This window comes from Marmota monax, unplaced genomic scaffold, assembly GCF_021218885.2.
Source record: "Marmota monax isolate L192 unplaced genomic scaffold, Marmota_monax_Labrador192_F-V1.1 WCK01_AAM20220418_F8-fsc00029, whole genome shotgun sequence".
Lineage (NCBI taxonomy): Eukaryota > Metazoa > Chordata > Mammalia > Rodentia > Sciuridae > Marmota > Marmota monax.
The window spans coordinates 16,107,781-16,132,035 of NW_026693024.1; the positions used below are offsets into that span (position 1 = coordinate 16,107,781).

At 46.7% G+C, this 24,255-nt stretch overlaps 1 protein-coding gene across 2 annotated transcripts in view; it reads left to right on the forward strand.

Moving 5' to 3' along the window:
• Positions 1-13,938: 13,938 nt before the first annotated feature.
• Positions 13,939-24,255, forward strand: part of Gmpr (guanosine monophosphate reductase) — a 39,771-nt gene continuing 29,454 nt past the window's right edge. The window contains exons 1-2 of one of the 2 annotated variants that reach the window (XM_046453387.2): positions 13,939-14,160; positions 20,732-20,851. In XM_046453387.2, coding sequence (XP_046309343.1) covers positions 14,074-14,160; positions 20,732-20,851 — 207 coding nt within the window. In that variant the 5' untranslated portion in view covers positions 13,939-14,073. The remainder of the gene's footprint in view (positions 14,161-20,731; positions 20,852-24,255) is intronic. The other variant, XM_046453386.2, reaches the window with a different exon arrangement.

Genomic DNA, 24,255 nt, shown 5'->3' on the forward strand with positions numbered 1-24,255 from the left:
TCACTTTTTCAAGTATGTGGCTTCTCTAGGGGATAGGGACATTGCTCCTCCATGAAGATTGGGGTTTAAGGGGGTGCCCCTCTTCTAGGGAAGGGTGTGCCTCTCATTTAGAAATGCTCACCCTCTCTGGAGGGTTGCTCCTCTAATGCAGAATTGGGGCTTGCATCTTCTGGTAACAATTGGAAACTTGTCTCGTGAAATCCTCTAAAGGATTGAGTGTTCCTTCACTAGGGCGTGGGTCCCCCTAAAGAGATTGACCCCCTCCTCTACGGACTGATTTCTCATATAGGGGGTGCCCCTTTCTAAGAAAAGTGGTGCCCCTCAACTAGAAATTAGGTTCTCATCTCAAAGGGTGCCCCTCCTGTAAAAAATGGGGGGAGGCTTCCCCTCTCAGGGGGGTGGCCCCTCCTCTAGGTGGATATGCCCGCCCAAATCTAACAATACAACTCACTTGTGTTTCTTCTGTGCCTTCAACATGTAGCCTGGAGGTGATTTTACACAGTATTTTTTTTATTGGTTCATCTGGAATTTGACTGTGACCTGTGATATGAGGTCAGGTGTGGAATTTTTCACATGTAGCATCATGTTGGTGATCCCAGAATTTCAGATTTTGGAGGCTTTTAGACTTTCAGATTAGAGATGCTCATCATGCAACATTATTTACAAATTGGAATGTTCAGGTGTGTTGTAGTTTGTGTGTTTGTGTGTGTTTGGTGTGTGTGTGTGTGTGTGTGTGTGTGTGAGAGAGAGAGAGAGAGAGAGAGAGAGAGAGAGTGTCATGTGGGAGGTCATAGGATGTATAAGGGTGAGGAGAGACAGTCAGACACTAAGGATTCTCCTCTCATTATACCTAAGCCTTTGGAATTTATATTCACCCCTCCTATATTTCTTCTTGGCTATAAATCCACACCCACTGAGAGGCCACACTCATGAATTGTATTTGGAAATGTAGGGTTGGATGGACCTAATGCCTGGACCCCGTAAGTGAGAGTCAGTGACCCCCTCTTTTACCTGCTGCTTTGCCCCCGCCCCCTCCCAGATCACAGTTGTGACACCAATTTCCAAAGCTCTTCAGAAGGGCCACACCCTCCTGTGGCCCAAAGCTTGGTCCTTGTCCCCATGCCAATCCAATTATGAGGACATGGTTTTGAGAACAAGGAAAAAGACAATTCCTTGCTTTGCTAGTAAAAGAGAAACACAGGGGCCTCCAGTCCCAAAGGCTGTGACTCTGCCCATCAGCAGGAACAGGGAGGGGTTGAAAGAGGTGATTCAGAGAAAATGAGATTAGGGAGGAGAGATCAGGAAGGAGAAGATGAGGGAGGAGAAGAAGTTCGGCGGGGGCGGGGGGGGAAGAAAAAAAATTAAGTTTCAAAGTGACAAGAGATCTAGTTAAAGCATCAAGCGAACCCCTGTTACACTCCCACCCAGAATCTTGGCTCAAGAAACCCTGCAGGACCGCCACACAGTATAATCCCCCTGTAGGTAGAACCTTCTTCCCTTGAGTGAGGAGAAAAGGCTCTTCAGTTGCTTGGTGGGAGGGAGCCAGGCATCTGGGTGTAGAACTGAAGGAGATTTGGGTATTGTCATTCAACCAGAAATAGGAATGGGTGTGGGTTCACACCACGACACAGATGAGTCTCGAAAACATTACACGAGTGAAAGAAGCCAGTCACAAGATACCGTATGATTCGTATGATTCTGCCCACACGAAATGGCCAGGATAGGGAAATCCACAGGATAGAGTGTAGACTGGAGGTTGCTTATGACTTAGATGGGGCTGTGGCTGAGGCTCAGTGCCAGAGCACTTGCATGGCAAGTGTGAGGCCCTGGTTCGATCGTCAGCACCACATAAAAATAAAAAAAATAAAGGTATGGTGTCCACCTACAACTAAAAAAATATATTTTAAAAACAAGTCGTAAGTGGGGGCTGAAAGAAGGGTCACACATGGGACTGTCTACTGAGGGAACAGGGCTTTCTTTCCAGCCTTCGGGAGTCCCGTGTTTCTTCTTTGCTAGCAAAGCAATAAACCTTCTTTTTCCTTTTTCTCAAAACTGTGTCTTTATTATTGGATGGGCATCTGGGACAAGGACTGAGCTTTCAGCAGCAGCTTGGATCTGGAAGTTCCCCCAAAGGCTCAGGTGTTGAAGGTTTGGTCCCCAGTGCAGCAGTGTTCAGAGGTGGGGCTTTTGGAAAGTGACAGGAATCCAGGGCTCTGACCTCATCAGTGGGTTAATACATAGAGGGATTCATATTTGATGGAGGAATCAGGATGTGGTGGAAAATGTAGGCAGGGAGGCAGAGTTGGAGGAAGACCATCACTGAGAACAGGTTCTTGGGAACTGTACCTGGTCTCCTCTTCCCTTTCTTTCTCTGTTTCCTGGTTGCTGTAAAGGGAGTAGCTTTCCTCCACCACACCCTTCTGCCATGATGCTCTGCCCCACCTCCAGACCAGTGGAGCCAGCTCACCAGGGAAGGAGACCTCTGAATCTCCTCTTAGAGTTGTTCATGAAGGTATCACAGCATCAAAAACCTGGCTGTGAAGCACAGGCTGTGGCGTCACGTGGTGGGGTAGTGTGTTTGGGGGAGGTGAAGCCAGAGCTGATCCACCCCAGTTAATTATATGACTTGGAAAAATTTGATGAGCCTCAGTTTCCTCACCTGCACAGATGACATAGTGATAGGGACTGTCATCCTGTACTGTGAGGATGAGGCGAGGAAGCACACATAAACACTTAGCACAGCGTGGCACAGAAGAGTCATGTTAAACAAGAGATTCTGGGGTCTCTGGGTGAAGTTTTGGTTCACAAAAGCATCCATGTGGGCATCCCAAGTGGGTTTTTTTAAATTACTATTCACTTTTAGGCAATGTTCACTTTTAAAAACTTGTTTCTTGCAAGGATGTGGGGGAAAGGCACATTCATACATTGCTGATGGGACTGCAAATTGGTGCAGCCAATCTGGAAAGCAGTATGGAGAATTCTTGGAAAACTGGGAATGGAACCACCATTTGACCCAGCTATCCCATTCCTTGATCTATACCCAAAGGACTTAAAAACAGCATATTACAGGGACACAGCCTCATCAATGTTTATAGCAGCACAATTCACAATAGCTAAACTGTGGATGAAGGGAAAGCAAGGAATGAGAGATGGGTAGGCGAGAAATGAAAGACGGAGACAGGCAGAGATACACAAGAGAGTTTGTCAGAGCGGACACATTAAAGGCCGTCTCTCTATAGCAGAGAGAGGCAACACAGGCTTGAGTTCCAGGACTTTTATGGGGGAGACTCAGGAATCAGAGACGGGCAGGTCCTAATGTGGGCAGGTAGGGTTGGGTTGGTATGAGGGAGTGGTGAGCCTTTCTCAGAAAGGCCCTTGGGCAGGAAAGCAAAACTTTTTTCTTAAAATGGTGGCTGTCACTTAACATGGTCATCCAGATGCTAAGCAAGGACCTTATATTTCCCCCTTTTTTGCTTGTATTGGGCCACTTAAGGAACAGGGACGTAGGTCAGTCTTCTATAACTGCTTCCTTCTGGGAAAGGGCAGCGTTTGAATCCCTCATTAGGGGTTTGGGATGTCATTGAAACAATGATGGAGGTTGAGTGGTGGTGGAACGCTCTCCTGGGTGGCCCAGTTTTGGTGAGGAATTGGTATTCCTCCAGCAGAGAAGATCTTTTGTTTCTGATGTTCAAGGTCCTATTGGAGTTGTTTTAACTTGTCCTTTACTATACCAGATTGATTGACATAAAAATAACATTCCTCCTGTAGGAACAGACAAAGTCCACCTTTTTCAGCCATAAAAAGATCGAGGCCCCTTCGATTCTGCAGAACCACAGCAGCTAAAGAATCAAGCTGGGATTGTATAGTTAGCATGGCTTGAGCAAGTTGCAGTAAGTCTCCTAGAAATCGGAATGATGATCCCTGGTAGCAGGACCCCTGGGAGTGGAGTGCAGAATGAGGGAGGAGGGCAAAAGTGAAAAGGGGAAGGTGGTACTCATGTTTCTGCATGTCCTCGTGCCCTTCAGAGACTGAAGGAAGATTGAGGGTTCTGGCCTTGGAGAAACGCAGCTTGAGAGGGCTTGTGGGTCTCATTGTATAAAAGGACAGAGAGGACTTTTTAAATAGGAGTTATGAGCCCTCAAGGTGGGTCACCAAGGGAGTGGTAAGAATAACCTGATAGGGTCCAGTTCATTTTGCAAAGAATTGAGAGGAGGAGGGGGCCTTTTCGGGGGTCTAAAAGTACCAGGAGACAGAGTGAGAGAAGGGGAAGAGGCAGAACTAGGCTTTGCCAGAACAGCATCCATCACTGTATTGCCAAAGAAGGTTCCTAATGTATGCAAGAAGGGGCCAGAAAAGATGAGGAGCAATCAGGGTGGTGAGCTGGGCAGGGAGATAGGCCATCCACATAGAACCTCAAAAGGGGAGATGTTGAGTGGCTTCTCTGGGAAGACCCATAACCTAAGAAAAGCCAAGGGAAGGAATTTAGTCCAGTCTAAATGTAATTCGAGGGATAGTAGACATTGAGGTAGGCTCCCTTAGCCAAATGAAGGCTCTGATGAGGGCACCAAGCTCAGCCTGCTGATTGGATGCATCACTGGGGAGGGAAGCTGTTTCCACAACCAAGGTTAGAGAGACTAGCGCGTACCCTGCCCACGAAATCCCTCCTGAAGGAAGGAGGAGTCAACTGTGAACCATGTGCATGTTGCCTGGAGCAAGGGGCCTTCCTGTATGTGGAGAGATGTGGAAGAAGCTCCTCCAGAGTTTCAGAGCATGAATGGGTGAGAGGAGGAGGGGTGGAAGGGTCCTGAGGAGCCGGGAGGAGAGGAGCAGGGTTTAAAGGTGAGCTCGTGTGGAAAGTAAGACTGGGATCTTCCACCAGGGAAACCTGTCGAGATAAAAGGTGACAGGGGGCAAGGAACGGAAGCTGTGGTAGGTGAGGAGTTCCTTTAGGTGATGGGGAGCCAGGATTCTGAGTGGGGCCCCAAAGGTGAGTTTCTTTGACTCATTAATGAGAGGCTGCAGCCAACGTCGGCAGGCAAGGACCCATCCCCAAACAGTAGGGTCAAGACCCTTTGATAGATAAGACACAGGGCAAAGGTTGGCCCCAGCATGTGTCCAAGAGCCCCCAGAGCAAATCCCTGCTTTCCAGCCACTGAAAGGTGAAATGGGCATGTGAGATCAGGGAGATGAAGAGAAAATTTTCAAGTCATTCTTCTGTGTTGTAGCTAAGGGAAAAGTTAAATTGACACTTTTTTTTTTATAGTCTTAGGCCTCTTATCAAGCCTGCTGAGGCTGTCTTTTGTATTTCAATGTTAGCTTCAGTGTGTCCTTGGCCAGAGAGATTGCTACCCAGAGATTTGCAAAGTCCTGTGCCAATAGGGAGGAGGGTTCAGGGTCCCTTGTTTTTCTAGAAGTAGGGTCTCTGGAGGAATCCAGAGCTTTAGTGTCAAGTAGAAGCCGGGTGAGGGAACAAGAGGAGTCAAAGGAAGGCTTAGAGCAGAGAAAGGAGAAACCTGCACATAAGAGATTTCCTTCCATTTTCCCGAGTGCTTGCAAAAGTCATGAAGATTCCATAAAATATTGGGATCAAATGTGCCATTAGGGGGCCATTGTCCAAGTCACAGAAGGGCCATGACTGAGTGGAAAGTTGAATTAGTCAGGATCCAAACGGAGTGGGGCTGAGTGGGCAAGAGGGCAGCCGAGAGGTGAGTCAGATGGGATTCTGAATTGGGAGCTCCCTACGGCGAGTTAGAGTGCTGGAGTGGCTGGAGGGAGGTGTCCCCTGGTGCTAGGCCAAACCGGAGTGAGACAGGGGACAGCAGTGAAAGGGGCTCATGACCACACAATTCACTGGCCCCGGAGCCTTTCTGGGACTGAGAAAAGGGTGTCATCACCCGCTTCTTCCCTAGTCTCTGGCTTTGCTGGTAGAGAGTCTTGGTGGCCTGGCCAGGGCTTTTGTGAGCTCAGCTGAGGAGCTGAGAACCAAGACCCGGGAGTGAACTCGCCAGGGGAAGGGAGGGGAACATTGAGAATCTTGGTGCTGGGCCAAGATCTAAGTTAACTTTTGTCTCTAGAGAGGAGACTTGTCCCTGCTGTCTCTAGGACGAGGAGGGGAGGGGAAGGGCGGAAGTCACTTACCCAAATGAGGCTGGTGAGTGGATGAAGAAGGAGAGCACTGGGGGAATTGAAGAAGGTGTGTGGTCCCAAAGCAGCTCAAATCCCCGGAGGGGAGAGCAAAGCAGACGGGAGAATGTGATCAAGGCTGCTCCACAGAAAGAGAGGGACAGCAGCAGCAAGGAGGGAGAGCAGGTGTTGTGACTGGGCCATGAAATGGCGGGGTCTTTGAGAAGGATATGAATGGGCTCGTGGTGTAGGTGATAGAAGGACTTGAAGCATCCCAGACAGTTGAGTCCAAAAGGGGGTAAAGGGAAGGCACTGGCAGACGGTATAGGGGTTGGTTCTAAGGTCAGGGTGAGGATCAGCAGAGCGGTAGGTAAGTCTGGATGGAAGCATAAATGAGGGGAGAAAGAAAGCGTCGCCCCCAACTTTGTGAGGATGTCCCTTCCCATAAGGGGAACAGGGCACCATGAAATGACCCAAAAGGAGTGGGTAAAAATTAGAGAGCCAAAAGTGCAAACAAGGCTAAGTGTCTGTAATGGTTGGTAAGGTTCACCCTCTACCCCGACAATAGAGGTCATAGAAATAATAGGCCCCCAGAACTCCTTGAGAACTGAACTTGTAGCCCCAGTGACTAGGAGGAAGGAGACAGACCTAACTGAAGTGCGCAGAGTTACCCTGGGCTCCCGTGGAGGGATGGTAGTGGTCAGGTGATGGAGGCCTGGGCCTCATCAGTCCCCTGCAGCCAGTCCTAAGAGTTGGAAAAGGGAACAAGAAGGGCTGGAGGGCCAGGGGGCCACTATGGGCTTGGGGACAGTCAACAGCCCAGTGTCCTTCCTGATGGCAATTAGGACAAGGGCCCGGAGGCTTGCGAGGTTTGGGTCATGTATAAACGCAGTGACCCATCTGACCACATTTAAAACAGGGTTCGGGCAGTCCTAATGGACTCTTCAGTGGGCCAGAGGAACCAGGGACAGATGCTGAGGCCGAACAGTGACTTGAGATACTCATGCTATTTCTCCTTCCAGGCCTTCTCTCAGTATACACCTTAAAGGCCACTCCCAGAACCTCAGCTTGGGGAGTGAGGGGACCCCCCTCTCCAGGTGCCTTAGTTTGCCTTAATATCAGGGAAACTCTGGAAGAAAAGTAGGTCACTAGTAGTTGTCTTCCATTTGGAGCCTCAGGGTCCAGATTAGTATATTGTAATATAGTATATTACAATTAGTAAAATAAAATGCTGAAGAGTTTTCATTCTTATCTTGGAAGATTTCCTGGAGCTTTTCATAATTGATAGCATTATGGGCTGCCTTTCTAAGTCCTGCCATGAGTCAAGTCATAAATTGGTTTCTACTCCTCCAGGTGAATTATAATTCCAATTGGAGTCCTGATCAGGGACCGCCTCAGTGCCAATCCAATGGGCAAGAGAGGTCTGATATACCTCATCAGCATAATTTCTAGCTTGCTCCCAAACTCGCCTGTACTCCTCGGGAAGGAGGGTGTTAGACAAGATCACATGGACATCGTGGAAGGTCAAATCATATGATTGGGTCAGATATTGAAATTCTTTGATATATGTGGTGGGACTTGAAGTATAGGACCCAAGACGATTGTCTATTGTGAAAGTTCCGACAAAAAGAAAGGACATGAATCCGGATTACACCATCTACCCAGCCACCTCCAGTAGAGGACACAGATGCAGGCTGAGCAGCAGCAGACAATGAACGTGTGGCAGGAGGAGAGAAGGGCGGAGGGGCTGAGGGGACAGTTGCTGCAGAAGCTTCATTAGGAAGAAAATTGTGGTATGGTGGTGGCTCATCCTTTGGGTAGGGGAGGTGAGAGCTAAGAGGACTTGTGTGGGACAGCAAGAGTGGCAGAGAGAGGGCTTAGAGAGAGGAGAAGGCCTGAACTTATGATATCTCTTTCCACTCACAATAGTTGAAAAGATCCCTGATAATATTGGGATCTAGAATGCCATTAAGTGGCCATTTAGAGTCGTTATCCAAAAGGTATTGAGGCCAGGTCTGATGATTGCACAGTGGATATGTTTGGGGGGGGGGGTTAAGTCTGGGGTGAGAGAGAGCTCAAAACTCAGGACTCAAAGAAAAGACCACCTATAGACTCATTTGACAGTAGGGATCAGCCGAGACAGGGGTTTTACCTGAAATGTCCAGTGGTGGGTGCAGAGAGGGCATTTGCAGAATGAAGGGCCTGGTCCCACAATTGAATCAGGATCTGGGTCTGGGGACACTCAGTGACCCTCAAAGAGGGGAGCAGGCACACTGGGAACCCGATCCTGGGTTTCGGCATTAAAATGAAGGGAAAGCGAGGAATGAGAGATGAGTAAGCAAGAGACGAAAGACGGACACCAGGCAGAGATACACACGAGAGTTTATCTGTCAGAGCTCACAAATAAAGGCCATCTCTCTACAGGAGAGAGCGGCAACACAGGCTTGGGTTGCAGAACTTTTATGGGGCAGGCTCAGAAATCAGAGCTGGGCAGCTCCTAATGTGGGTGGCTAAGGATTGGGTTGGTATAAGGGAGTGGTGAGCCTTTCTCAGAAAGGTTCTTGGGCTGAAAAGTGAAACTTTTTCCTTTAAATGGTGGCTGTCACTTAAGATGGCCATCCAGATGCTAAGCAAGGACCTTATAGTGGAACCAACTTAGATGCTCTTCAGTACATAAAGGAACTGTGGTATGTAGATACAATGGAATATTATTCAATATTAAAAGAGAATAAAATCATGGCATTTCCTGGTAAAGGAATGGAGTTGGAGAATATAATGCTAAGTGAAGTAAGCCAGTCCCCCCCCAAAAAAAAACAACAACAACAAAAAACAAATGCCAAATGTTTTCTCTGACTTAAGGATGCTGATTCATAATGTGGTGGTGGTGGGGCATGGAAGGATTAGATGAACCCTAGATATGGCAAAGGGGAGGGAGAAGATGGGAGGGGGCATGAGGGTAGAAAAGAAGGTAGAATGAGATGGACATATTACCCTAAGTACATGTATGAAGACACAAATGGTGTGACTCTAGTTTGTGTACAACCAGAGATATGAAAATTGTGCTCTATATGTGAATATGGATTGTAATGCATTCTGCTTTCATATATAACAAATTAAAAAGTTTTTTTAAAAAAACTTGTTTATTCGCTTAGACATTTTCTTTACTTAAAAATTCTATTTAGTAAATTATAGCAAATGCCTTGAAAAGGCTTTTGGATAATGCAAGGTCACATTTACAAACTTAAATACTTTCAAGTATTTTAAGCTGCATTAAAAAAATACAAGGAACAAGATTTCCCTTTGAAATATGCTAATAGTGTAACTCCCTGTTACTCAGTGCCAGTCCCCAGAACCAGACACTTGCCAGAAATGAAAAGCCTTGGGCCCCACCCAGAACCTCTGAAGCAGTATTTGCATTTTCATCAGATTCCCAGCAATCATCACGCATGACAAAACAGCAGACTCACCAGCTAGGGGAACTTTCCAGCATAATTTATTTGCTTTTATAAATTCTTTAAGTGAAATTTATGTTCTCTTTAAAATGTTCCTGAATACATTTCACCTTATCCTCATGTTCAACTCACTTACTCAAACATTTTTTATCACTGGAGATTGAACCCAGGGGTGCTTTATCACTGAGCCATATCCCCTGACCTTTTTTTTTTTAAAAAAAATTATTTTGAGACAAGGCCAGGCTAAATTGCTGAGGTTGACCTTAAACTTGTGATCCTCCTGCCTCAGCCTCTAGAGCTGCTGGGATTATAATCCAAAGCTTGTTCCTTGAGGTGAATCCAATAACAAAGACAAAGTCTTGAGAAAAAGGTTTATTGCTTTGTTAGCAAAGGAGAAACACAGGGGACTCCTGTCCCAAAGGCTGTGATTCTGCCCATCAGCAGGAACAGGGGGGGTTTATAGGGGTGATTCAGAGAAATGAGGTTAGGGAGGAGAGATCAGAAAAGAGAAGATCAGTAAAAGATCGGGGAGGAGAAGTGTAGGGAAAGAAGATCAGGGAGGAATTTAGGGAAAAGAAGATTGGGAAAAAGAAAAAAAAATATGTAAGTTTCAAAGCCACAAGGAATACAGTCAAAGCCTCAAGTGAACCCCTGTAAATAGGATTACAGGTATACCCAAACGTTCATTTTGAATTGGTATTAGAAGATTGTTTTCTTAATCTAATGGGACAAATTTTCTCAAGAATGCAAAATACCACAAAACATTAAATATGAGCAAAATCTTTCTTATTCCCATTATACTAAATACTGTGATTTTGAATTATTTTAAGGATTTTAATTATTACTCAAGTATAATTATTTTAGGGTTTTGAGATATTTGTCTATCAAAAAACAATTTTCTTATCCTTCATAATTATAGATCACTGATTAATTCTATGAAATACCTAAAGAACGAATCCCAAGCATCAAGAAACACTTCCCAATTCTTATATATTTTTAGTACAAGGGTTTGAACATAGGTGCTCTTGACCACTGAGTCACATCCCCACTATAAGGTGGGGCTTAGCATCTGGATGGCCATCTTAAGTGACAGCTGCCATTTTAAGGAAAAAGTTTCACTTTCCCACCCAAGGGCCTTTCTGAGAAAGGCTCACCACTCCCTCATACCAACCCAACCCCTAACCGCCCGCATTAGGACCTGTCAGGCTCTGATTCCTGAGCCTGTCCCATAAAAGTTCCAGAACTCAAGCCTGTGTTGCCTCTCTCTCCTATAGAGAGACGGCCTTTATGTGTCAGCTCTGACAGGTAAACCTGTGTGTGTCTCTGCCTGGTCTCCATCTCTCATTTCTCACTTACCCTTCACCCACCCCTTTTTACTTTTTATTTGAGACAGGATCTCACTAAGTCTTTTGGACCTTGCCAAGTTGCTCAGGCTGGCCTCAATATTGTGACCCTCATACCTCAGCCCCTGAGTGGCTGGTGTTACAGGTGTGCCCCACCATGCCCCACTCCAAATTCATTTTATGAGGCCATCATAATCCTGCTAAAGACATAAAAACTACAGACTCATGTACCCCATGTGTTTAGATGTAAAGATCCTTAACAAAATATTAGCAAACTGAATCCATGAATATATAAAAGAACAGTCACCATGTGGAATTTATCCCACATAATTTTAGAGGTTATCTTCTCATGTAATTTTTGGAGTCACCCTACCCTTAGTTAAGATAATGTTCTCAGGTTGGATTCTGGATATATCTTATGGCTTCGTCTAGTCAAAATTTCTTCGTAAAATCATTGTTTCGATAGAAATTATCACTGTTATTATTTGTGATATGAGGAGCTGAAATCTGTTCACAGTGTAAAGGCTGCCTAAAGGATTCTGTTAGTCAGCTTCCCATCGCTGTAACAAAATACCTGGGGTAATCAGTGTATAAGGAGGAAAGGTTTGTTTTGGTTGACAGACTCAGAGGTTTCAGTCGATGGTTGTTTGACCCCATTGCCTTTGGGCTTCTGGTGGAGGTTGTACATCATAGTGGGGAGTACCTGGCAGAAGTAGATGCCCACCTCATGGTAGTTAGGAAACAAAGAGGAAGGGGTGGGACCAATGTCCCAATAGTCCCTCCAAGGACATGCTCCCTATAATACAACTTCCTCCGACTAGGCTCTACCTGCTCCTATCAGTGCCAAGCCTTCAACACATGGGCCTTTGGGGCACAGATCACAGGATAGTAGAGTCTCTGTTGGTGTGAGAGAATCAGGGACTCCTAGTGATTCACCAAGGAACATGACTTTGTGTCTGAAGATACAGTTATGCTGGAACATTTCAATAGGAGGGGGAATGGAATGTGTAAACTGAACTTCTGTCTCTTCCAATAGAGGAGGGGTGGGCAGTAAACCAAGAGAAGAGATACTACCTGGAGTATGAGGCCAGAGCCAGCGAAGGAGGCTCTTCCCATAAGGCAGTGTGTGTGTGCCCTTGAGTATAAAGCCCTCCGCTACCTCTGCCCTTCTTCACTCTGAGCAGATGCTTAATAAGCTTGGCTTTTCTTCCCTTTTTGAAGAATAATTACCATGTCATATAGTAATTACTATATGACATGGTAATATTTGACTTTTATTTAGTCTTTAATTAAGGAACTGAGATTCCCCACTATTTGTAAGTGTCACATCTGGCCAGCTTTCAACGATGTGATAAGGGTGGGTCATAAATAACTTGTTGGCTGGACTAATTGTGGTTATCTTCCCGCTCTCTGATAACTTTCACTTCCTTCCATGAAACTTTTCAAAATTCCTGTGAGGCAAAGATAATCATGTCACCAAGTGGAATGGCTGAAGACTTTTGTCACTGGCAGTCATTTGTGTTAAAATGAACATTGTGCTATGTCTTTATGGTCAGCCACAGGGTACATTGAGAACAGTTAGAGCCTTTTGAGAAGTGAAAGAAAATGAAAGTGATTCCTGGCTTTGTGCAGTTAGCAATGTAGTCTGAGATTATAAAACCCAATGCACATAAGTTAACATGTGACCCCAAATAATATAATCACCATTATTATTGAGCAACTACAATGGAACGTACATTCTGCATACACACACACACACACACACACACACACACACAATCTAATTCACACAAAAAACCTGGGAGAGGGTAGCTTTAAGTTCTTCTTTAACCTATGAGACAATGAGTCAGAGAAATTAACTCCCTCAAGGTGACCCAGCTAGAAAGTGGTGGAACCGGGTTTTCCATTCACACAGAAAAGAGGTCCCTAGGGTTAAAAAACAGCTGTGGCAAAAGGTTGACGTAAGTTTCCAGGACAGAGAGGACTTATATTTAACTTTTGGGGAGCTTTGGACAAAGTATTTCATTTGCATGAACTTCACTTTCCTTATCTGCAAAATAGCTCCCGTGGATGGGCTGTTTTGAGGGTGGATAAGCAGGTGCAGGAAAAGTCCTTAAGCGCATTCCAAGCTGCAGCAGAGGTTCAGGAAGCTCAACAAGTGACTAAAAATGAACTCTGATGGGGCTGGGGATGTGGCATGCGTGCGGCCCGGGTTCGATCCTCAGCACCACATACAAACAAAGATGTTGTGTCCGCCGATAACTAAAATATATATATATATATATATATATATATATGTATATATATATATATATATATATATATATTAAAATTCTCTCTCTCTCTCTCTCTCTCTCTCTCTGTCTCTCAAAAATTAAAAAATGTCACTAGTAACCCTGGAGAGGATTCAGGTCCCTCAAATCCCAGGATCTGCGCTGACTATAGACCTCGCTGTTGTTGTTCTAAATAAAAATCAGCAAAAACCTCTGAAATCTAAAGGGTATCCAAAAATGGCCCAAACCACCCAGCGCTGTTAAACTGATATCTGACCCCACTCCACAGTGATGGAACCCTGGGCCTTAGGCTTGCACGGGCCCCGCCTGGTTTCCTGTATTTCCGTCCAGCCTCCCAAGGGTCTCTCCCTCTTTGGCATGGGAGAGGCCAGCACTTGGTGCACGCTGGACTTGAAACTGGAGTAATGAGAAGTCAAACCTCTCAAGGATTGGCCTTTACCCTTGGATAAGGCGGTAATGCGCCAAGTCCCCTCTCTAAGGGGATCCTCGGTAATAGCCTAGATGGTGCACAGGTGCACAATTTGGCGGTAGCAATGAGCAGGACTGTACGCCGAGCGGATTGGGAGACGCCCGCGGCCCCCTCGCCTCTCCACCCGGCTCCCGGCTCTTGGTGCGCAGCCAAGGAGTGCGGGGGCGTGGCCACCGGGCGCCGGGCGGGGCGAACCAGCGCGGCCGGGGGCGCGGGGCGGGCGCACTGAAGAGCCGGCTGGCGCGCGGGCCCGCGGGAGCCCGGGCCGCGGCACAGCAGCCCCGGCGGCCGTGCCACGCACGCGCCCCGCACCGCCCTTGCCCCTCGCAGGCCGTGGCACTGTCGCCACCTCCGCCGCAGGAAGGAGCCGGCCGCCCTGCCGCGCCAGCACCATGCCCCGCATAGATGCGGACCTCAAGCTCGACTTCAAGGATGTCCTGCTCCGACCTAAGCGGAGCAGCCTCAAGAGCCGATCCGAGGTGGGGTCAGTTTGAAACCTGACCCGGGGCTGAGAATTTGTTTTCTGGGTGCCGCGGGGGAGGTAGTGGAAGGGGTGGCTGCTTTTCTGTGTCCGAGGCTGGGTGCTGCCCACCTTTCCCCCGGGAAAGAGGAGGGCCAGTCGGCGCCCTGCCAGGACTTGGGCTGTCTGTAAGGACAGGGAGAAAGGGGCCCGGTTCGGGCCTAAAATTGTAAATCAGTCCGGTTGGATGGGCAAGGGGAAGTTTACACTGAAACTGGACCACAGAGGAGCAAAGATCAAGTGGCCAATAGACCTAGAATGGGGGTAGGGAGGCGCACTCCCGGGGAAAAGGAAACGGTGGAGCCGGGTGGAAAGCCAGAGCAAAACAACCGCAGATCCTTGCGATTTTTGGCAGCATCTCCGCGTGCCGGGAACTGCTGCTGCTGCTTGGTGGACTTTAACAGAGCCGAAAAGCCGGGAGCCCCCGGAAGCAAGTTCACGGTTGACTTTCCGAGTTAAGGTGGTCTTGCCGGGAGCGGAGCTTGGGGACCGGTTCTTGGTGGCGCCGCGCGGTACTGGACAGCCCGTAGTCCTAGCCCAGCCCCAGCGAGAAGCAGAAAGCGCTGGGCTGAGGGCGGTAGGGCGAACTGGAAGCCTGGAGCCTTTTGCTTGTTTTGTCTTAATGAGATCAAAGCTTACAGGAGCAGGTGGAGTCAGGCCTGGAAATAGCCAGGGACTGGGGAAAAGGGAGGTCAGACCCTGAAGGACAAAGTAGTTTGAGGGGAAGGCAGAGTCCACAGGAGTAGTTATGAGCCAGGGACCTTGACTTTGCCTGGTCTTCTGGGAGCTGAGAAACGGGAAACCACAGGGTCTGGAAGGCTGGGTCCCAAAGGGTAAAGTGGAGGACGCTGAGCCAGCGTGCCCAGCTTCGTTTCACCAGCTCCGCAAACAAGACCATAAATAAATCCCCTCGGAGAAGAAGAACTCCACTCCAGTGCCCAGGCCTGACTGCAGTGTCGGGTGCTGCCAGCTGAGGGCTTGTTGGGATCTGGACAGCCTCTCGCAGTTCACTTTCCCCAAGTGGCAGCATTGGCCGGCTGGAGCCAGGACAGGACAGGAAGAGGTGGGGGAGGACTGACGGACCCTTATCACCCCAGATTAGATGCCCCTGTGCCTGTCCTTCATCTTGTTCTTTTCAAAGGCACGAAAGAACTGGGCAAACTCTTGGAGCAAAAATAAAGTTTGGAAGACAGCCCTGGGCCTCTGGAAGTAGGAGCTGTAGGCAGTACCTGAGGTCAGACAAGATAAAAGTGGGCATTCTGGGAGGAGTAATGATTTAGCAACCTGCAGTATTCTTTAAGTATTCCAAATTAATTTTGAAGAGAAACTATTTCTAAGAAAAAATACCTTCAAAACAAGGATATATGTGTTCTCTAAACCAGAAAAACACTTTATGAAGGTAAAACATTTCCAAATTTACATAATGGAATGAATTCTTCCAGGGAACAATACAATATGGCATGCAACCCTTGGTTTTGTAATTTGGACTGATTGCTGCTATTAATATACAGTGGCACCTACAGTTAGAATTCGGTGCCCTTCAGGACTGTTTTCCACGTTTCCAACTTTGTAGGAATTTGCCAGCTACCTGCCCGGAAGCTGCAGTTAACTGGTGTTGCCTTTCTGATTGGTTCTTCTAATGGTTTAGCTTCCCGGGGCAGGAGTTTGCTGCGTGGCTGGCCATTCCCCATGGTCTGACTTTACTTGCCTGAGTGGTGTTGAGGGATTTAATTAGGCCTTTCTAATTCCCTCTTAGTGATTCTCAATTTGCTTGTTGATGCCTGAAGTTTCATGTGCCAGATACAAACTTTAATTGCACAATCAGAAGCTTACAATGTGTGCACCCTGGTGGAAGTAATACTGCATACAAATTCGAAACTAAATAGCAGATGAAGGATTTTGAGCAGAGAGCAGGTTTGAGTGGATCCCGGAGAGAAAACCTACCTGGTAACAGTATCTGGCTGGGAAAAGAGTATTTTGGCAGTTATCCAGTTTGATCACTGGGGCAGTTTTGCTAAGAACCAGGTCCCAAATGGATCATCAGGGAATGAGCAGGAAGCAGAAAGGGAACCTGATCTCCCCCATAGAAGTTCAGTACTCCAGCCCAAGACTCACGATGATTTGGGGTCAGCTCTCAGAAGCAACAGGACAGGTAGAGGTGACACAGGTGGCCTTCATGTAGGTGCTACAGCTAGACAGTCATCTGTCGACCAGCCAGCTTTGGTTCAGAGGAAGAAAGTGCCACAGGTTTATGTGGGGGCATTTTGGATAATCTTTTCAAAGAGGATGACTTTGTTAAGTCAAGACTTTGCCCTTTCCTGGTACACTGGGGAGTTCACATCCTGTGACTCCAGAGTATTTTCTTCCTGGGGACCCATTCCTGGCTTCGACATCAACCCTGGTCTTGGGGATCAGTAAGAAAAAAATTTAACAATCAAATGCAACCCTAACTTTGAAAGTGTGGCATTGAAGAGAGTTTGTACAGAAAATCACCCCTCTACCCTAAGGTGGAGAAAATACCACTGACATTCATTCTGCTTAAAACTCAGTGGTAAGTGTCACCAGCAGTCCAGTGAGAAGCACCTTCTGTTACTGGTTGGCCCAGGGCAATGAGAGCAAGGCCGAGTGGAGAGGCACTAGGTTGGGAGAGGGTTTTGGTCTAAGCTCTGACCCTATTACCTTTGTATTGGTTTCCTGGGGCTTTTGCATCAAAATACCACAATCTGGGTGACTAAATAAACAAAAATTTATTGTCTCCTGGTTTGGGAGGCTAGAGGTCCCAGGTCAAGGCAATCAAGGGCTCAGAGGGAGAGTGAATTCCGTCCTCTCACTTTCTTGTGTGTTTGACTGGCAGCTTTGGGCATTTCTTGGCATGCAAATACATCATGCCAACCTCTGCCCTCACCTCATCTCTACAATAAGTGTTGTGTGCCCAGGTTCAAATTTCCCTGTTTGTAAGAACATCAGTCATACTAGACTAGGGACCTCGCTAAGTTACCTCATTCTAACTTGACCAGTTGCAAAGACCCTTTCTCTGAGTCAGGTCACATATACAGGTACTGGAGGTTAGGACATCACCCTCTTTTTGGGGAGACACAATTTAGCTTGCAACATCCTCCATATAATTAGAAGGCTCCACGACTTGCTGTTAGTCACAAATGCCTCCGAATCACCTAGGGAGACACTCCCAACATATACACACTGTCTCCAACACAAAGGTTTTGATTTATGACGTTTAGGGTGACCTGGACATGTTCTCAGAAATCATCCTAAAAGGATTCTGCTGTGCACATGGTTGCTGCTGATACCCTTTCTATTTGTGGAACCTGTGCTGGCTGGTGATGTGGCAGCTGTGGGAGGGTCTCTGAGGCCTGAGGGCTCACATCCAGAGGACTGGGCTGGGATCACCAAGTACTGTCTTGCAAAAGGCTGGGGCCGAACCACACCATCACTCTTAGCCCTGAACTGTACCCTATTCTAGAAGACTAGAAGTGAAGGGAAACATTCATTATTTCATGTCTGTCAGGTCACTAGGCCTACAAAGATGAAAGGCAAGCTCCCTGTGCTCAGGTGAGACAGATAATGAACAGTCTAGATAATGAAAGAACAGCTTATCTCACTATCATCCCTAGATTTCGGAAAAGTGTCTCCTGCCCTGGTCCCTACTTGTCCTCTGATGACTCTCCTCACTGGGCAGGGCCTGTGGGCTCTGTGGTTTCTTCTGGGGCTAGGCTCCAAGTTCTCAGACTCCTGGGTATCCCTCCCCAGATGATATGAGCTCGTCCCAAGGCCTGCATGGGCCATCCCCTGCCAGGTGTGCTTTCCCAAGGACCAACTGCTTCAGGGGTGTGTCCCTCCCACCCAGAGTGGCTGAGTGACAATGTGTGCATGTGCACAAAACTTCACCTGCAGAGGTGTCTACACGTGCACATTAAGACTTGAGAAGGGACAGAGTTGTGGGCTGGATGCCCACTCTCTGTGACCTTCCTGGCCCATAGATGTCACTGATTGTGACAGGGTAAGAGGATTAAACATATTGTATGCAGCAAATTGTTAGCTTGACCCATGACATTGGATTATTTGGAATGTGATTTGTGGGTCTCTATTTGTACTTTTGAGCCCCCCAAAACAACTCAATAAAGTTGTATTTAGAGAGCAGTAGAAACATGTTTCTCAGGTGAAGGGGGGAATCTGTTATTTTCTGTTCCCTTTCAGATGGGGTTTACAGAGAGGGAATTTACAGGTGCTATATTTGGTACATGGGCCAGCTGTGGCAGATTAAATGCCAAGTTTTGTTCCTGGGAGGCTGGAATATTTAAAGTATTTATCTCTTATCGAACAACTGGTCTGTTTTGGGTGTGTGTGTGTGTGTGTGTGTGTGTGTGTCTGGGTGAATAAGGCTGGGGAGATAATTTCATTACTCATTTTCAGAATGAAATATTATAAAGAGTCTGCCTTTAGGGGGTTCTAGAGATTGAACCTAGGGTCTATGCATGCCAAGCACTTCTGACCACCGAGTTACACCCCTAGCCCCAAGCATCTGCCTTACCGAGGACTAGAAGTGAAGGGAAACATTCATTGTCGAAGCCAGGGAACCTTCTCTGTGAAGTGCTGGTTGTTTTGTTTTGTTTTTGTACCGCTGACAGGTCTTGGTGTGAGAAAAAGCCATTGTGGTCTCAGCCGGATGCAGAGTATAACAGCTCTCCCCATGCCTCTTGGAGGAGTAGAAGAAGAATTTGAGGCCAAGGAATTCTGATTGTTTTAAGCCCCTGAGCCAAAGTGTTACAGAGCCATTAGCAGCACAGAAGGTTGCAGCTAATAGACTCGCTCAGTCATTTTGCAGGATGTCAATAAAACTTGCTTCACTGGTGTAGAACCAAGAGTCATCATGAAGGAAGTAGATAAAGGGACCCGACGCTGCATATGTTCCTGCAATTACAGAGTCTCATTTCCCCTTGTTGACTGTAGTTTAAAGCCAGTGTAATCATATTGATGACATCATTCACCCAGGAAGCCTTCTGGACACGGAGCCCTGGGTGGGAAGCAGGAGGAATGAAAAAGCGGAAGCGTCTGAGATGTCCCGCAGGGTTTTCTGACTTGATTCTGCTTGCTGCTTGCGTGAAGTGAAACTTAAATCAGATGAAAAAGAATAAAAGGCTCTAGATAAACACTGGTAGGAAAGGATTATTGGTGGGGTTCTCAGGAAGCTGGAGTCACGTAGGTGTGAATTATTTTAGAAGCATAAGATTCATACTTGGGTCTCTCCTGCCAGTTTGCTCGGGCAAGCACCCACCTCCATTGTGATCCGAATCTCTCAGGGTCCAGCCATGGAAGCCAGAAATGTGGGCTATTTCAAGCAGGGAATTTAGTGCAGGTTCCTGATACAGCTGAGATGCCACATGGGATATTCAGGCACCCCAGAGATGGCAATGGTAAGAAGCTGTTCCTCCCCTAGGGTGAGAGTTGGCAGGAAAGATTGGCTCACTCTGAGAAAGTTGGAACCAGGAGCACCCGGGCCTGAAGGACGCCCAGCCATTCTGGAGAAGTTGCTGAAAAGGGATCTGGAAGAACCACCGGTGTCCCCCGTCTCCACCACTATCCTTTGTTTTTTCTGCAGGCTCCTCCACTGGCCAAACTTGGTCAGAAACAAACTCAGAATGGAACCCATAGTGTGTGACCTTTCTGTGATAAGAGCAGGCCCAGGACCTGCTTTGGGTCATAGATGTCATTGACTCCAGTAGCTTTGTATGAGTCCCTTGATTTGCACACTGCTGCTGCTAGCCCACCCTGCTAGTCGGCTCTCCTGGGTTCCTGACAGCTGATAGTCCTAAAAGCCCACAAGTCAGAGTGACAGTGGATTTGGAGGCCTCCCTCCAGCTGTTTGCAAGTCAAAGGAACAAGTGTTTATATGCATGGACATATGGTGGCAGTGAATGTCCCTCCAGCTCACTCAAAGATGCTCCTAATTACAGAACAGCTGTGGAGGTTGAGAGGCTAAGAGATTATTGGTTGGGAGTTCACTGCAGGGTAGATTTCGAGTGTGGTTCCAGGTGAAAGGTCAGCATTGCGGGGATTATCAAGGGAGGGAGGAAGGTCATCATTGGCAGGGGAGGGCGGAATGGATTTTCTCAGAAGCGGAATGGTCCTTCTGGTGCTTGAAAGTTGGGAAAGGATATCATGTATGTGGATGCTTAGGGCCAGATGAGCAGGTGGAGAATAGAGGGCAGCAGTCGGGGAGGAGAGGCTGATAGAGGAGCGAAAGCTTCTGATTTGGAGCTTCGGCTTTGTGGTAGCCTTCCCAGTGCCTTGTACTGGTGCTTGAGGGTGACCAGGCACCTTTTGAGCTTTTGCAGTTGGATACAACATGTTACTTGGATTCTCCTTTCTCCAGAACATCTGGAGTCAGAGCCCAAAGAGAATCCAGGGGCGGAGGGTCAGATGCTTCCTTTGTGTTCTTCTCACTTTCCCTGAGCACAGAAATGCTGCACCTCTCCTAAAGAGCACTCACTCGTCGCCCTCTTGGCCCACAGGTGGATCTCGAGCGTACCTTTACATTTCGAAACTCAAAGCAGACGTACAAAGGGATTCCCATCATTGTGGCCAACATGGACACCGTGGGGACATTTGAGATGGCAGTCGTGATGTCACAGGTGAGATGGAAGGTCCTCCCGCCTCTGCGGCTCACAGTATGGTGAGGTTGCTGGACTTGCATTCTTTGGGCTTGGAGTCTATTTGTTGCTACATCCACTTCTGTGAGAATGCCTGGGATAGACTTGGAAATTAGAGATTCACACATAAGTTAGAACATGATAAGTGTCATAGAAGAGGGACATTGCTTTTAAAGTTAGGACCGGGGGACGTGGTCTGCAGTCTAGGCTACATAATGATTAAGCACCACTGGATATAATGTGTCTTAATTATTCTTAATTCACAACTCCACAGTTCAGGTTTATGATGAGAAAACCTAGGCAGAGGGAGGGAGGAGGGGTAGCTTGCTTCGGGGCCTTTAGCCAGGCAGAAAGAGGCAGGACTTAATCCAAACTGACTCTAGAATCCAAGGGGTTTGCCTTTCACTCAAATGACAGCTCTCAGGAGAATCTCAAGGTTCCTTTTGGCCAACTACTCATCTAATTGCCAATATGGAGAATTGGTAGTTTCTTGGCCTTGGGAAAAATAAAGGAAATGCCGTTTGTAGGCAAGACTGGCTCTTGCATGGCTGTGTCTGGCATGAGGAGTCTCTCAGGGCCTCGGTGGGAGACGTTTGCCGATATGTATGGGGTGATGTGTCTGTTTCTGTCCATCAAGCCTGCCAAGTGCAAGGGTAAATCCAATTAGTCGACAGAGCTTCTCACGGTGGGCAGCAAGTCTAGCAGCAGGAGGCGCCGGGGACTCATGATTAGGCAGTGATTAGAGTGAAAGGATTCTCAAACAAATTATGAGCTCAAAAAACAGAGCAGGGGGTTGTCCATCTGACTGTATGACCTGTTGTATCCTCTGTCAGTTCTCAGTCCCCAGGGAGCTTTGGGCCAGAGGCTAATAAATTAATTGCTACAAGGATGTGGCATTTTTTTTCTCTCCATCCTTCCCTTCTCTGCTGTCATTAGTCACTGCTATTAATGAACAACCTATTAGTGTATGCTATGGTTTGGATAAGTGGCCCCCAAAGACGTGCTTTACTAGATGATGTTGGAGCCTTTATAGGGGGTGGGAGGGGGCCCTAGGTGGAGGTCAGTATGTCCTTGGGGGCTTGCCTTAGAAGGGGATTGTGGATGGTACAGAATAGAGGACACAGAAACCAATCCACAAAACTACAACTATCTTATATTTGATAAAGGGGCTAAAAGCATGCAATGGAGGAAGGATAGCATCTTCAACAAATGGTGCTGGGAAAACTGGAAATCCATATGCAACAAAATGAAACTGAATCCCTTTCTCTCGCCATGCACAAAAGTGAATTCAAAATGGATCAAGGAGCTTGATATCAAATCAGAGACACGCCGTCTGATAGAAGAAAAAGTTGGCTACGATCTACATACTGTGGGGTCGGGCTCCAAATTCCTCAATAGGACACCCATAGCACAAAAGTTAATAACTAGAATCAACAAATGGGACTTACTCAAACTAAAAAGTTTTTTCTCAGCAAAAGAAACAATAAGAGAGGTAAATAGGGAGCCTACACCCTGGGAACAAATCTTTACTCCTCACACTTCAGATAGAGCCCTAATATCCAGAGTATACAAAGAACTCAAAAAATTAGACAATAAGAGAACAAACAACCCAATCAACAAATGGGCCAAGGACCTGAACAGACACTTCTCAGAGGAGGACATACAGTCAATCAACAAGTACATGAAAAAATGCTCACCATCTCTAGCTGTCAGAGAAATGCAAATCAAAACCACCCTAAGATACCATCTCACTCCAGTAAGATTGGCAGCCATTATGAAGTCAAACAACAACAAGTGCTGGCGAGGATGTGGGGAAAAGGGTACACTTGTACATTGCTGGTGGGACTGCAAATTGGTGCAGCCAATTTGGAAAGCAGTATGGAGATTTCTTGGAAAGCTGGGAATGGAGCCACCATTTGACCCAGCTATTCCCCTTCTTGGTCTATTCCCTAAAGACCTAAAAAGAGCATGCTACAGGGACACTGCTACATCAATGTTCATAGCAGTACAGTTCACAATAGCAAGACTGTGGAACCAACCTAGATGCCCTTCAATAGACGAATGGATAAAAAAAATGTGGCATTTATACACAATGGAGTATTACTCTGCATTAAAAAATGACAAAATCATAGAATTTGCAGGGAAATGGATGGCATTAGAGCAGATTATGCTAAGTGAAGCTAGCCAATCCCTAAAAAACAAATGCCAAATGTCTTCTTTGATATAAGGAGAGTAACTAAGATCAGAGTAGGGACGAAGAGCAGGAGAAGAAGATTAACATTTAACAGGGATGAGAGGTGGGAGGGAAAGGGAGAGAGAAGGGAAATTGCATGGTAATGGAAGGAGACCCTCAGGGTTATACAGTGGAGGGGGTAGAGAGAGAGGAGGGGAGGGGAGGGGAGAGGTGGGGAGGGGGGAGGGTGGAGGATGGGAAAGGCAGCGGAGCACAACAGACACTAGTATGGCAATATGTAAATCAATGGATGTGTAACTGATGTGATTCTGCAATCTGTGTATGGGGTGAAGGTGGGAGTTCATAACCCACTTGAATCAAAGTGTGGAATATGATATGTCAAGAAATTTGTAATATTTTGAACAACCCACAATAAAAAATTAAAAAAAATAATAAAATAAAATATTCTTGTAAAAATATAATGTATGAAAAAAAAAAAAGAAGGGGATTGTGGGATGCAGCCTCTTCCTCATTCCCTTTTGCTCTCTGGCTTGTGATGAGGTAAGTGGTTTTGCTCCTACCATAAGGTGCTGCCTCACCACAGTTCCAAACAGTGGAGCCCATTGTTCGTGGACTGGAACCTCCAACACTGTCAACCCAAATAAACATTTTCTCCTTATAAGTTAACTGTCTCAAGTGTCTTCTCATAGCCACAGAAAGCTAACTAACATAGTGGAAAGATGAAGAGAATCAGGGAATAATAAATTTCTTGGTTAATTCACGTATCAAATTATTATTAGTCCATTAAAAACTTGCTGTGTCCTCCCCATTTGCAGCATGAAAGTTTCTCCATGAATGAGATCACGAAGCTAATAATACTGTTCAAACTTATTCTGAGAAGGAAATGAAATAATGCCTGCCAAGCACTGGCACATGATAGTAAAGGCTGGGTCGAGAGGCAGAGATTTAGGGTTATACAGTTTGTGTAATTCCCTCCCTTAAGCATGTCAACTGTCCGATGGGTGTAGCTTTTAACAAGAAGCAGTTAGCAAAGAGTGAACACAAGAAAAAGCTGTTACTGGAGTCCCACATCAGAGGGCCTACTCTGAGGACCCCCCAAAATCAGGTCTGGCCACTCACCCCAAAAAACAAACATAAAAAGTCATGGTGAAAAGCAGGAAATGAACTTTTCATCTATATGGCCGTATTGAGA